Genomic DNA, 11686 nt, shown 5'->3' on the forward strand with positions numbered 1-11686 from the left:
GAATGGGAAAAAAATATTAGCTGATACTTTGCTAGGCAAGGCATTAGTACAGACCAGTCTTTTTCGTATGTTTCTATACATAAAAGTTTGACCAGAAGCCTAAAGTAAACTTACTCCATCAAATGACCCAAGTTAATGTATCAAGATACTGGCTTCAGAGGGCCAGTAAACAAACTGCACATGATTCTTTTTGACACTTTTTTTTTGACAACTTATTGATACTCTTTTTTGTTTCTTTTTGAGCATGATTCTTTTGAGGTCCTAATGCTCAGTACAAAGTTGTTTTTAAACATGAACTACCATTTTAACACATGGTAAATCTGGGAAAGATCACATTTCCTCAGTGCACACAAAAAATTTGATCTTGCAAACGTCTGAGGCACATGAGTAATTTTACTTCCAGGAATAAATTACTCAGTAAATCTGACTCTTTACATGAAAAAAATCCCCCGATTAAATTAAGAATTTAGCTAGCCTGGCCAGGTTCAAATAATTAATATTGTCCCTTGCAAAGCAGAAGTTGGAATATTTGTGTTTGAAGATCTCTTCAGTATTTGAAGTTGTCTTGGTAGTTGTCATACTGCAATTTAATTTATTCATAGAAGGCAGCCTCAAAGTTTGGAAAAGAATCTAGCAAACCAGGACGATGTTTCCACTGAGTACAATAATTTCCATTACATAAGATAGTGGTAGAGAAACAGAAATAATCTTATTGTTTGAGAGGACTTGGGACACAGACTATACTGTCATCAGGGAATATATATATGTTCATGCTTCAACTGCTTAGTTGTTCAACATACAAACAGCTAATGCTTTCATGTGTTACCCGTGCTTACTATGTGACTGTTTTCGAAACGTCACTATTGTATCTTTTTTATTCTATATTTCTTTCCCATCCAAGTATCATTTCCCAACCAGTATTCTATGAAGTTGGTGTTTGCCTTTTGTGCATTCAGAAAGCTGAACACACTTGCACACATAACCTTTGAGAAGCAACAACTGACCAGTGAAGCTCATTTCGATGCATTTGTTTCTGAGGTATGGAGAAGTTTTTACTAGTCCAGGAGGGCTTAATACAGATTACAAATCAAAACCCCTCCTGGGCTAGTTTGAAAAGGGTATGTTATCTCCACACTAAGAACGTGACTATGAACCGCCTTCCATTTGGCATGCTGCTTAGCCGTGTATTTTTATAGTTCATCATGAATATGGGAAACCAATTTGGCAACCATTGCTTCTTCATTGCACCATGCATACTCCACGTATGGGGCCCACAGTTCTCTGGACCAAGAGGCTGGGGTGGTTCTGTCTCTAAGGCAATGGAAAGAGCTCAGCACAAACTCTTGAAATCATTACAAAAGGACCCTCCCCACAGTAACTTCCCAAGTAAGCACTGTTACTCCTTGAAGAGGATGGGGAGATGAGAAAGAAGCCTGTTCTTCACGCTGAGACTGATGATGAAAATAATCTTGTAGGGGGAGAAGTGGAGGCAAGTACTTGAACATTCACAGTTTGATGCAAAGCACAGATGAAATATATTCTGTAGTTGCTTCAGGCAGTTTTGCGCATAGAAAAAAAGAAATGTTTAGAAAATAAAAAGTTTACTTTGTCTTTCTGGGTATAGCCAGAACTAGTCTCTATCCCACCTGGACAAGTGAAAATGGGAATCCAAAATTAATCTGATTTGTGGCAGTAAAGGTCCTTAAGTGCTTTCAACTCCTCAATCAGTGTCTTGTTTTGGTTTTCAAGCACAGCCACTCGATTTTCTAGACATTTCACGTACTCCTTTTTCTTCCTGCGACATTCACGTGCTGCCTCTCTGCAAAGCAAAAAAGGCCATTCAAATCCAGAACAATTACTTGCAAACATGGGCTACTTAACTGTTCAGGTCAAATCTTTACCTAGTACTGTCATTTTTAGAATATCGAGGTATTGTTAAGAAATGCAAATTAGGAAAAAAGGCTGAGTTCATAACAATTGCTCTTCACAAATCACACACACTCAAGATCCACAGATCATTTCAACACGCGGTCCCAGTAAGTCAGCACCAATAATATTCTGCTTCTGTGAGAAAAGGATCCTACTGAGTGACAAAATTCTGCTCGCAGGATTTATATTAGAGCCTTTAGGCTGAGTCAAATGCTGATGCAATATTTATTATAAAAAATAGGTGAATAATAAAAACATGAGTAAGACCAATGTTCACCTATTAATCTCTTTATAGCCTTAACTCTTTCCTTTGCTGCAGTCCAACCAAATACTAATGTATTGGAGGGACAGGATATTCAACTGGTGCAAAAAAAGCTGTATTTAGAACATTCATATATTTGCTCTCAAGCAACTTTCATTCTATTAATAATACGTGTATCAGGCAACTCAAATTAAAAAAACAATCACAAAATAAACAGTCACTAGCAACCATGTCATTCTTTAGTCCTTGTCTGCTGTGCCAAGAACATGGCAGTGTTAATGTGCTGAAGCAGATCTCGAGACAGTCAAACTTTTAAGGCTTACTTGTAAAGACTGAGCTGCCTGTAGGTAACTTGGTAACATCGTAAGAACACCAATGAAAAATACCTGAAAGGTGTTAATGTGCTGCTGAGCATCGTGAAGGCAGTTAACACCAAGGCAGAAGCTATCCTGCAAAGCAACAGTAACGGTACCAATGTGCAAAGTTAGCACAAGGCTGAATGCCGCAGGTGGACGGGAGTCCAGGCAGAGGGCTCTCCTCCCAGTGCAGCTTGTCAAAGCAGCACACTGCAGATACGTGTAAACGTACACGCTTGTTTGCCTTGAAACTTCAGCTGCAAAGCAGAGCGGCTTCCAAAGGAGCGTCTGAGCGTCCCTGCATTGCAAATACTACACAGATTGGTGATACAGTCAATGTTCTGGGAAATTAGAGGACAGAATTGTACCTAGTTCTTCTGCTAATCAGATAAATAGTAGTTGTAGTTAGTACTAGGTGAAAAATAATGTCTGTTCCAGGACCTACCTAGTAAGAAGACTCTAAAAGGAATTTTTTAAATTCAGCTCCACAAATGAGACAGGATGAAGAAAACCTAGTTTCTAAAGCCTGAAAGGACTCACGTATCATTTGTCAGTCCTACAAATACAATTTCACATGCTTGCAGCACTTCAGTGGGCCATGTACAACATTTAGAATTTAAGTCATTTTGGGCTGTTACTTGTGTCACCAAAAGATTAAGTACTGCTGGATCAGGAAGCGCCTCCCAGTGCAAACTACTAACCTGTCTTCTTGGGTGACAACTTTTTCTTTCTTTTCATTATTTTTGTGGTAGCTTGGGCTGTATATTAAGCCACCTCAAGTCTGTGTGCATTAATTATTCATTATGAACAGCTAGAGTTATACTGAATTACAAGGGAGCTTTTAAAACGTAAAATTTACACAGAAAATTTGCACAATAATATCTATGAATATTTACGCTATAATCCTCCAATAAGTACCACCTCACCATCTGCCTCTCTATCCCTTTTCCCTGCTTTGCTATGGAGGACAGATTTGCATATACCTATTAAGCAGACAGGCTCAAAGCACCACATGCAACAGGATACTGTTGCAAAAGCTGTCAATTTAACTCAAGTGGGGGTAATTCCCCATTGTTTTTCTTGGCTTTCCCAAACACAAAAGCTTTTTTCCCCCTGGAATAAGACTGCTGACTAAATGAGGGGATTCAGAATGCTAATTAGATTTTTCTCAAATGCAGAGTGTGAAAGGGTGACATCTACTATTCACTGATACCAGAAAAAGATATTAAAAAGGGAGATGGGTGACATTCTGTACAAAAACCTTTTAAAAAAAGTAAACTCTCTTGTTCAGCATTATTTACTTCACTAAAGGCCCACAAATAAACATTGGGTCTGCTCATGTAACTTTCTATGTGTTCACAGCTGGGCAGTCTACAGAAGATAAATGCACCTGTACAATGTAACAGTTTTTTCAGACTGACAGATGAAGTAAATAGTGCTTTCATGGGGCTTCCCCTCCTCAGAGGGGAGGCAAGCACCGCTGTTTTCCTAGTGCTATGGTGTAACATACAGGCTCAAATCTGTGCCCTGAGGATGGAGCTCAAGCTTGGTGTGATGGGTCAGCTCAGGCCCACCCCTTCCCTCTCCCACAGCAGTAAACTTAAGGAGCATCATTCCCAACTTCTCTCTGCTGTTCCCTTCCTCTGCTGCCTCCACCAAGCCCCACCTCAGTCAGCTTGGCTATTCCTCCTCACACAATAAATCCTACAGAGTCAAGCCTCCTCTCTCTTTCAGCCCCTCTGCTGCCACTACTAGCTCCACAAGACATCAAAAGGGGTAGCTGCTTGTTTAGCCTTTCCTTGAGACTTTCTACCTCCAGAGGATAAAACCCAAAGGACAAGCAGCTAAAGAGAAAAGTCAATCAAGAAAGCATTTGTGGAGACTGCAGGTGGGCCAGCAGCACAGAGAATGCATGCAGAAGGCTAAGGTAAAGGATCCAAGAAAGGAAACTACATGAATGTATTGACTCAAAATAATGAACTCACCTTGGTGTTTGTAAGAACCTATCTGCAGTCATATGAGTCTTTCACCAATGACTTTTCTCCTTATGGCAACTAACAAATTCACACACCTCACAGAATGAGTCTGACACCTTTACTTAAGGTTTCATAGTCTCAGTACATGTCATTAGCAGATGTGCATCTTTGCTTTGCATCTTTAAATAATGGCAAATTCTTCAGAAAGCACTTCATAAAATTATTAAGAAAGATCAGGATTCTTAGTGCTTAATGCTCTAGTTCTATGCAGAGCTGACTGTAAAAAAAAGTGATTTAAATGTACGTGCCTGTTCTTCATTAGACGCACTTCTCTCTTCCGTGCGGCCTCTTCTGCTGGCTGGGTCGGAAGTGCTGGAGAGGATGCCATGACTACGCCTGGTGCAATGGTGCTGGTAGGTGTGGTGCGAATCTGGTAGGTCTGCACATCTCCTGAGGCAGCTGAAAGACACAAAGGAACATTGTGTCAGTTTGGTGACAGCACTGTTAAACGTGGTGCGAAGAGCACCTAGTCATCTATCTAACCACACACTCAGGGCTACAGTACAGGAAGGGTGACCATCACTTGGGTCATCATTGCTATCTCAGTCTTATTTAATTAACATATGCAAGCTTTTGGGCATTCTTGCTGAAGAAGTCTTCACTTGTGCTTGATAACTTGTTTTGTCTTGCTGTATTACAATGCTTCTTTCTCCCTTAGTGTATTTCTTTTTACTTCTCTGATTTTTGGGCAGTTTTAAAAAGACGAAGGATGGAAAACAGTATTTCTAGCTATGCTCCAAATGCCTATCTGCAAAAAGAGAAACTGCAAGCGTAAGTATTTGGCACAGAAAAAAAGAGCGCAGAAATGCAACATTTACTCCGACAAGAGACAGAGCAAGCTAGGCACTCAACTTCACTACTTCTCTAGAATTAACAAGGTCTTGGGTTTCTTTTGTTTATTTATTGTAATCTAGGAGTGTGTTATATTTACCTGAGCTTTTACAAAAATGCACCTAAAGAAATCACATGTCGTTAAGAACATAAAAACGATAAGATCAGTGCATTGATCAATGCAAGATCAATGGCCGTGCATTTTCACTGATGCCTGGAGACTTCTTCACTGGATAACTTTCAAATCACCTGCTTTGCAATCATTAAAACAATTGAGGGGTACTCAAACAGATTTTTAATACAATAAAAAACTCAAACTTAGAATATTCTAAATTGAAGTAGCCCTGCTTGCTCTAAATGGAGGGCTAGACCAAATGATCTCTTAAGGCAGCTTCCTAAATTATCCTATGATTCTAAGACTCAACGATTAAGTACTTGGTGACTAGTCACAAAAGGCACAATAGGAAGAAATTATGACTTGTAATTGTAAAGGGGAAAAATTACTAACAATTAAAGTGTCCTTATAGAAAGAAAAGGTATTAAACAACCTTCTTTCCTAACTTTAATGCTTCGCTTTAAATTTACTGTTGTTGCAGATGACTCTGAGTTCTGCAAGAACTCGGAACTCTAAAGTGGTATGAGTTTTTGCAGAACGTATGAAAAAAAAAAAGGCAGACAAAATGCGGGAAATGCAGCATAGAGAATCGAAAATAAATATATTGTTTTAAGAAGTAAACTCAAAATATCCACAATTTTATCAATCTGAAAGGAAAGGCTCCAAGAAAATGTGGCAAATAGCTTTGACCAGAATTTCCTTTAATAATTTTGGAGACTTATCTATGCCAAAGCTGTTAATTCTGCTTCCTGACACATTTGAAGGAGTTAGGTTGGCAATTTGTATTTGCTTGGAAAAAATATTATACAGAATGACTGGCTGTTTCTCACCTTGTACAACAACTTGGTTGCTAGGTACAAGTATCTGTTGTCCATCTGTGGTCTGTGCATATTGTAAAATGGTGGTGCCAGGTTGGGTCGCAGCTGCATTGGTCATAGTCAATGTCTGGAGACCTTGTACTCCATCTGTGCCATTGTTAGACAACTGTATTGCTCCTCCTTGTGTAATAGCAACTGAAGACAAAAAAAAAAAAAAATCACATTTAAGACACTAATTTACTCATTAACTTACAGTATTAAACCTAGATATGGAAGAATACTGGTCTGAATTAAATCCCTTGAACCCTTACACACCCTTAAATCAGACAGGGCTTCAATGTACAATAAACTCATATTTTTTGCGGAGCTAAAAACCGCAGCCTAAACTACAAATTAGTTTCTCTGATAAAACAGCATCACATAGAGGACTTACAATCCTCCCCTAGGAAATACTTTCAAATTTGTTAATTAAGATTTCTTCTGGGTTGGTTGAAGTATTTTCCTCAGTTCTTTCTTTTTTCTTTTAACCTGGAATTCCTCTCCTCTTCTATGCTTTATGCCCTTCAGTCTCCTCTGCTGCTATTGCTATCTATTTTGTGTTTCACTTTCTTCTTGCTTTGGCAATTTTTTTTCTTCTAATTGTATCCTCTCTTCTCTACAACTTCCTCAGCACCTTCCTAGCAGTGTTTTCACACATTTTTTTTCCTTCAGTCTTACTTTGTTGGGTTTTTTTCCCTTTCTTTCCCTCAATCCTGTCATGCAGGTGTACTGAGACATCACCTCTCATGCATGATTCCACAGAATTTCCCTGTGTTCATATATACAGACATATCAGAATCTCACTTATCTGCACAAACAGTTATTTTACAGTTATGGTAGGAAAGCAGAGTTAACCATATCAGTTTCAATAAAATTAAGTAGGGTATTAGGCAAAGTGGATAAGGAGTACACAGAGATACAAAATTTTAAAGAGGTTTGAAAAGAAAGATGTAAACAGATCTTTCTCCCTTTTGTATATTTAATACTGTTTGTTTGCATGAGACAGCATGTGAATTCTAGCTTCACTGCTGTATTCTTAAAACTTTTAAGTCAAAGCACTATCTATAAAATCTAATGAATAAAGAAAACACAGAAATTTATATTTATTACATATTTTAAATAAGGTTGCTGAAGTTCTTATTTTTTCAGGACTTTCAAAAAATGTAACTGCAGACTATAATGTTTACAATTTTATGAAACAGCATTAATAATCTGTCAGGAAAAAAATAAACTTCTGAATTACCTAATCTGGTTCCTGAAGTTAAAAAGTTTGTAATAGCATTATGGTTAATTAATATTTTGCCTCAGGATGCATTAGCTGCATTAACTGGCAAGCAGTCTCAGAATGTCAATTGAACATTTCAAATACTTAAAATAGGAATCTGTTAAAAAGGCATGGTTATCAAACAGTCAAATTAAAGTAATCTTATTTTCAGCTCCTGCTTTGTCCTAGTCCAAACTGTTATAGAAATTATATAGTTCTTCACCTTCTCATCCCCACTTACTAGCACCACTGAGAAATTCAGACTACATACTGTACTGCCCACTGCTGGTTTGGTAAATGGGAGTTGGCACCGTAACAGTGGCGATGGCAGGTGCTGCTGTTTCCTCTTCAGACTTTTCTTCTTCGATCCTTGGCACTCCTGGGGCGTCTGAGGACAAGTCATTCAAAATTTTTCTGGCAAAGACAGTGTGTTGTAGACATTTTAATAAAAAATTTTTTAAAACCCCCAAAGCTCTATTTGATACATAATGCTGGAGAAAACTGAAAAGTACAGTAAGCCAGCAAGGAAAATACGAGTGCAGAACAGAAAACCTGTACCATCTTCAAACTCTTATTGGAGAGGATTGTTCAAAGTGCCCTGCACAGATGGGCAAAAGAGCCAGCAGGGAACAGATATGCTTATCAATACAAGATACAGGTGCTTCTCAACAGGTTCTTCTCAACACAAGATACAACTATCAGAACCTTTCTTTTTTCTTAAAAACATGTTTCTCTCTCATCCATTTTTACTTGTTTCCTGCTTTTAGCCACATAAAGATTTGAAGAAAGCAAAACCATATAAAAACCTATCTCCTCACCTACATCAGGGAAACTGCTCTGTTTCGGAGACCATGAAGTCCTCAGCCAGAGAGCCAAGTATAAAGGAAATATATTAGCAGAAATGCTTGTAAAGAGCAACCAGTTTATAAACTAACACCAGCCTGCAAGGCTGATTAGCATGGGTAAAGGAAAGAACAGTTTGTTTAGTTATTTCCATGAGTTAATTATCCAATAAAACATCACTGCTACAGATCCCACTGAACATGATTGTAAGACTGACCATAGCAGTTACTGCAATTTGCATAATTTGGACCAAACACCATCCCTCAGAGCTCTGCCAAGCCCTTTTCACTGCTGGCACATTCTATGATGTCACTGCAAAATGCTACTTAGGTAAAGGGCAACATTTTTTGTAATTCTCCTCATATGTTTTCCTGCGGACTGTCACTAGAGCTCAAAGCGTGTTGAAGCAAACACAGCTGTAGACCCCAAACTCCAAGATAACACTCATTTCTTAAATAAGGCTCCTGAGGCTTTGGGAGCCAGAACATCTGTATGGAGCTATTTGGGGAGAGCAGTCACTCTGCTAAGCAACTTGACAAACACAGCTTTGCTGTTGCTGTTTTGACTCTGTGTGTACGCAGGAACCCCAGCATTGCACAAGCACTCCACTGTGCCAAGCACCACTTGGACAAGTAAAAAAATCCCATACAGAGAGTTTGCAATCTAAGTGTTAGACCAGAAAAACTAATGGACAAAACAGATGAAAAAATACGGAGAGAGCAGGGGGATGTGGAACAAAACTCAAGAAGCTCAAAATATAAAAGAAGAAACTACAGCTCACCACTTTTTAAGCTCGTATCAGGCATGATATGGTGGATAAAACCTACCTTTGCCATCATAAAGATAGATTTAAGGTAGAAGGTAAAGTGGCAGCTTTACAAATGTAGGAGCCATGAATGACATGAGGAACACATGATGTACTTCTGTAGCAAGATCAAAGCAGAGTTTCTGAGGAAGAGGTATAGCTTTCAATTCTGTGAACCTTTCTGCACCTATCTTGTCTCTGGGTCTAGTTACAGCAGCTTGAATAATGCCACCTGGGAACTCACTAAACACAGCTGTAGTCTGGCTTAGCCCTTCTGACATGACCTCTACGCCAGCCCCGAGCATGAGCTGCATATACAAGTTTTACAATTACAAAGTTTTGCTGAGTCACCAGGATCTGATTTGAGGATGGAGGCTGTGGTGTGGCATCAATGTGTGCAAAGAGTCCATCTCAACGAGAAGTTAGCATGCCCAAGTCCCCTCTTCTCAGTTTTGCTGCTTGTTTGCATAGCTCTGTTATCTCACAATATACAGCCATACTTCCATATATAGTAAAAGCAAGTGTGTCACTGCAGAAGCAGACTGCAAGGAAGTCTGTGGCAGCCTTGAAGTTAGCAACACTGTTCCTCACAAATAAAAATATTTTCCCAGATCTATTATGGCTAGGGGTCTTCAGCAATGATTTTCACTATCTGCATCACAACAGCCATGAAGGCTGCTGGACAAGGTAGAAAATAATTTGTAAATACTAAAAAAAAATAAATGGGTGAGATATGCTCAGGCCTAGAGTCTAGCTTATATTTCTAAGGTTATGCTCATAAAGAAAAAATAAGCATCTGAATTTTCTGAAGCAGTAGGAACCCATAGGTCACTTAAAACCTGCTGAACTCCAGAGCTGTTCCTTAATGCTATTTAGCATGTCTTAAGAATGAAAAGTGAGATTTAGTACAGCCAGGAAAAGCTGTGCAAGGGCTTAGTTAATAAAGTAACATATGACTAACACCATGTGAAGAAGCACCTCAGCTAGTCTTACCGCAGAAGTATTTGCCATGACAACTAAAGATACTAGATGCCTATCACTACATTCAACTCATACACTGACTTCTTAAACTTTAAACACAATCAATTTTGCTCAAGTAGAAATTGTATCTGAGCCACAGAACACCACATGTTCATTAAAAGTCTCATGGCAGAAAGGAATTAAGTCTGATTGCTGCTAGCATTTCAACAATAATGAAAAACAACAGAATCGATTTTTTACAGGCTACAGATTATACAGAAGCCACTTTCTTGCAAAGCTTCACTGTGTTTCATGTATTAAGTATCCATTAAAGGTATCTAAGGCATATAGCACAATGATACCTTGATGTTTCATAAATTTGGCAATTAGCTTAATCTCAGCTCATTTCCATCTTAACTGAGTGTAACAGCTGAGATTCCTTTCTCCTCCTCCTATGTGCTTCTCTCTTTACATCCTATTCCACGGAAAGCCATTGTGGAAGAGAGGTTTCAGTTAAATGGTAAATCTAAAAATAACTATACAATCACACTGTTTGTCTCCCCACACGAAGAATGCATCCATCGAGCAAAATGCTTCTGCTTTAACCTCCATACCTGTACGAGGGTCGTCTGGAAAGAATTTCTCTTCGTTTCTGGGAGTCTGTGACACTGTCTACTGATTCCTGTGAATCTTCACTTTCTGCTATAGTGGAGATCTGTAAATAAGAACAGCAAACTTAACAAGATGCTTCCAAAGTCTTTATTTTAAGGACATGTTGACATCCTGTGAAAAACACTACAATGCAAGTATTCTACAATGCTTCTGCTTATGGCAGGCTGTTTAGTAACAGATCCAGTGAAGAATGACCACAGTCAGTTATCTACCTGTGAGAATGTCCTTTATAATTTAAATACTCCAATCAGAAAACATAAACAGTAATTCCATACACTTTTTTCTTTCTGTGATTCCCTGTTTCTGTCCATTTTAAGGAAACAAAGAAACATTTTTTTTAGTAAAATCTAGGGAGAGAAAAACTAAAACCAAATTAAGAGCAGAAATGTTTGGAAACAAGGAGTAAAATAGCGAAGTGGAGAAACATCAGTTTATAAATAATTGGGTAGATATGTTATAGAGAGAGACTGGCTTTGGGGAGGGGGTGGAGGATTGTCAGGAAAATGTCATACATGAAGATGCCAAAAAATAATGCAGTGATGCAATTCTGAACATCTGTGCTAAAAGAAGAACATTTATGAAGAAAAGCTAAAATGTTTGTATAAATCTTATTTCAATAATTCTAAATTTTAAGTGTGCCAAAAATGTAAAAACTTCAATACATAAAAACAGAGATTGTTTTCCAAAAGACTATAGACACGTGACAAATATACAAAACCTAATGATAGTGAATAGAGAAATGCCTGTGTGAGAAAC

General features: G+C 38.4%; 1 protein-coding gene across 1 annotated transcript; it reads right to left on the reverse strand.

Moving 5' to 3' along the window:
- Positions 1-255: 255 nt before the first annotated feature.
- CREB1 (cAMP responsive element binding protein 1) lies at positions 256-10973 on the reverse strand (the record flags this gene model as incomplete). The annotated part of the gene is made up of 5 exons (XM_010169514.1): positions 256-1819; positions 4832-4982; positions 6360-6542; positions 7922-8064; positions 10873-10973. Coding segments are annotated over 5 exons (723 nt in total), but the record flags the coding sequence as incomplete, so codon positions are not given.
- Positions 10974-11686: the final 713 nt, after the last annotated feature.

Source organism: Antrostomus carolinensis, unplaced genomic scaffold (genome assembly GCF_000700745.2).
Source record: "Antrostomus carolinensis isolate BGI_N321 unplaced genomic scaffold, ASM70074v2 scaffold24416, whole genome shotgun sequence".
NCBI lineage: Eukaryota > Metazoa > Chordata > Aves > Caprimulgiformes > Caprimulgidae > Antrostomus > Antrostomus carolinensis.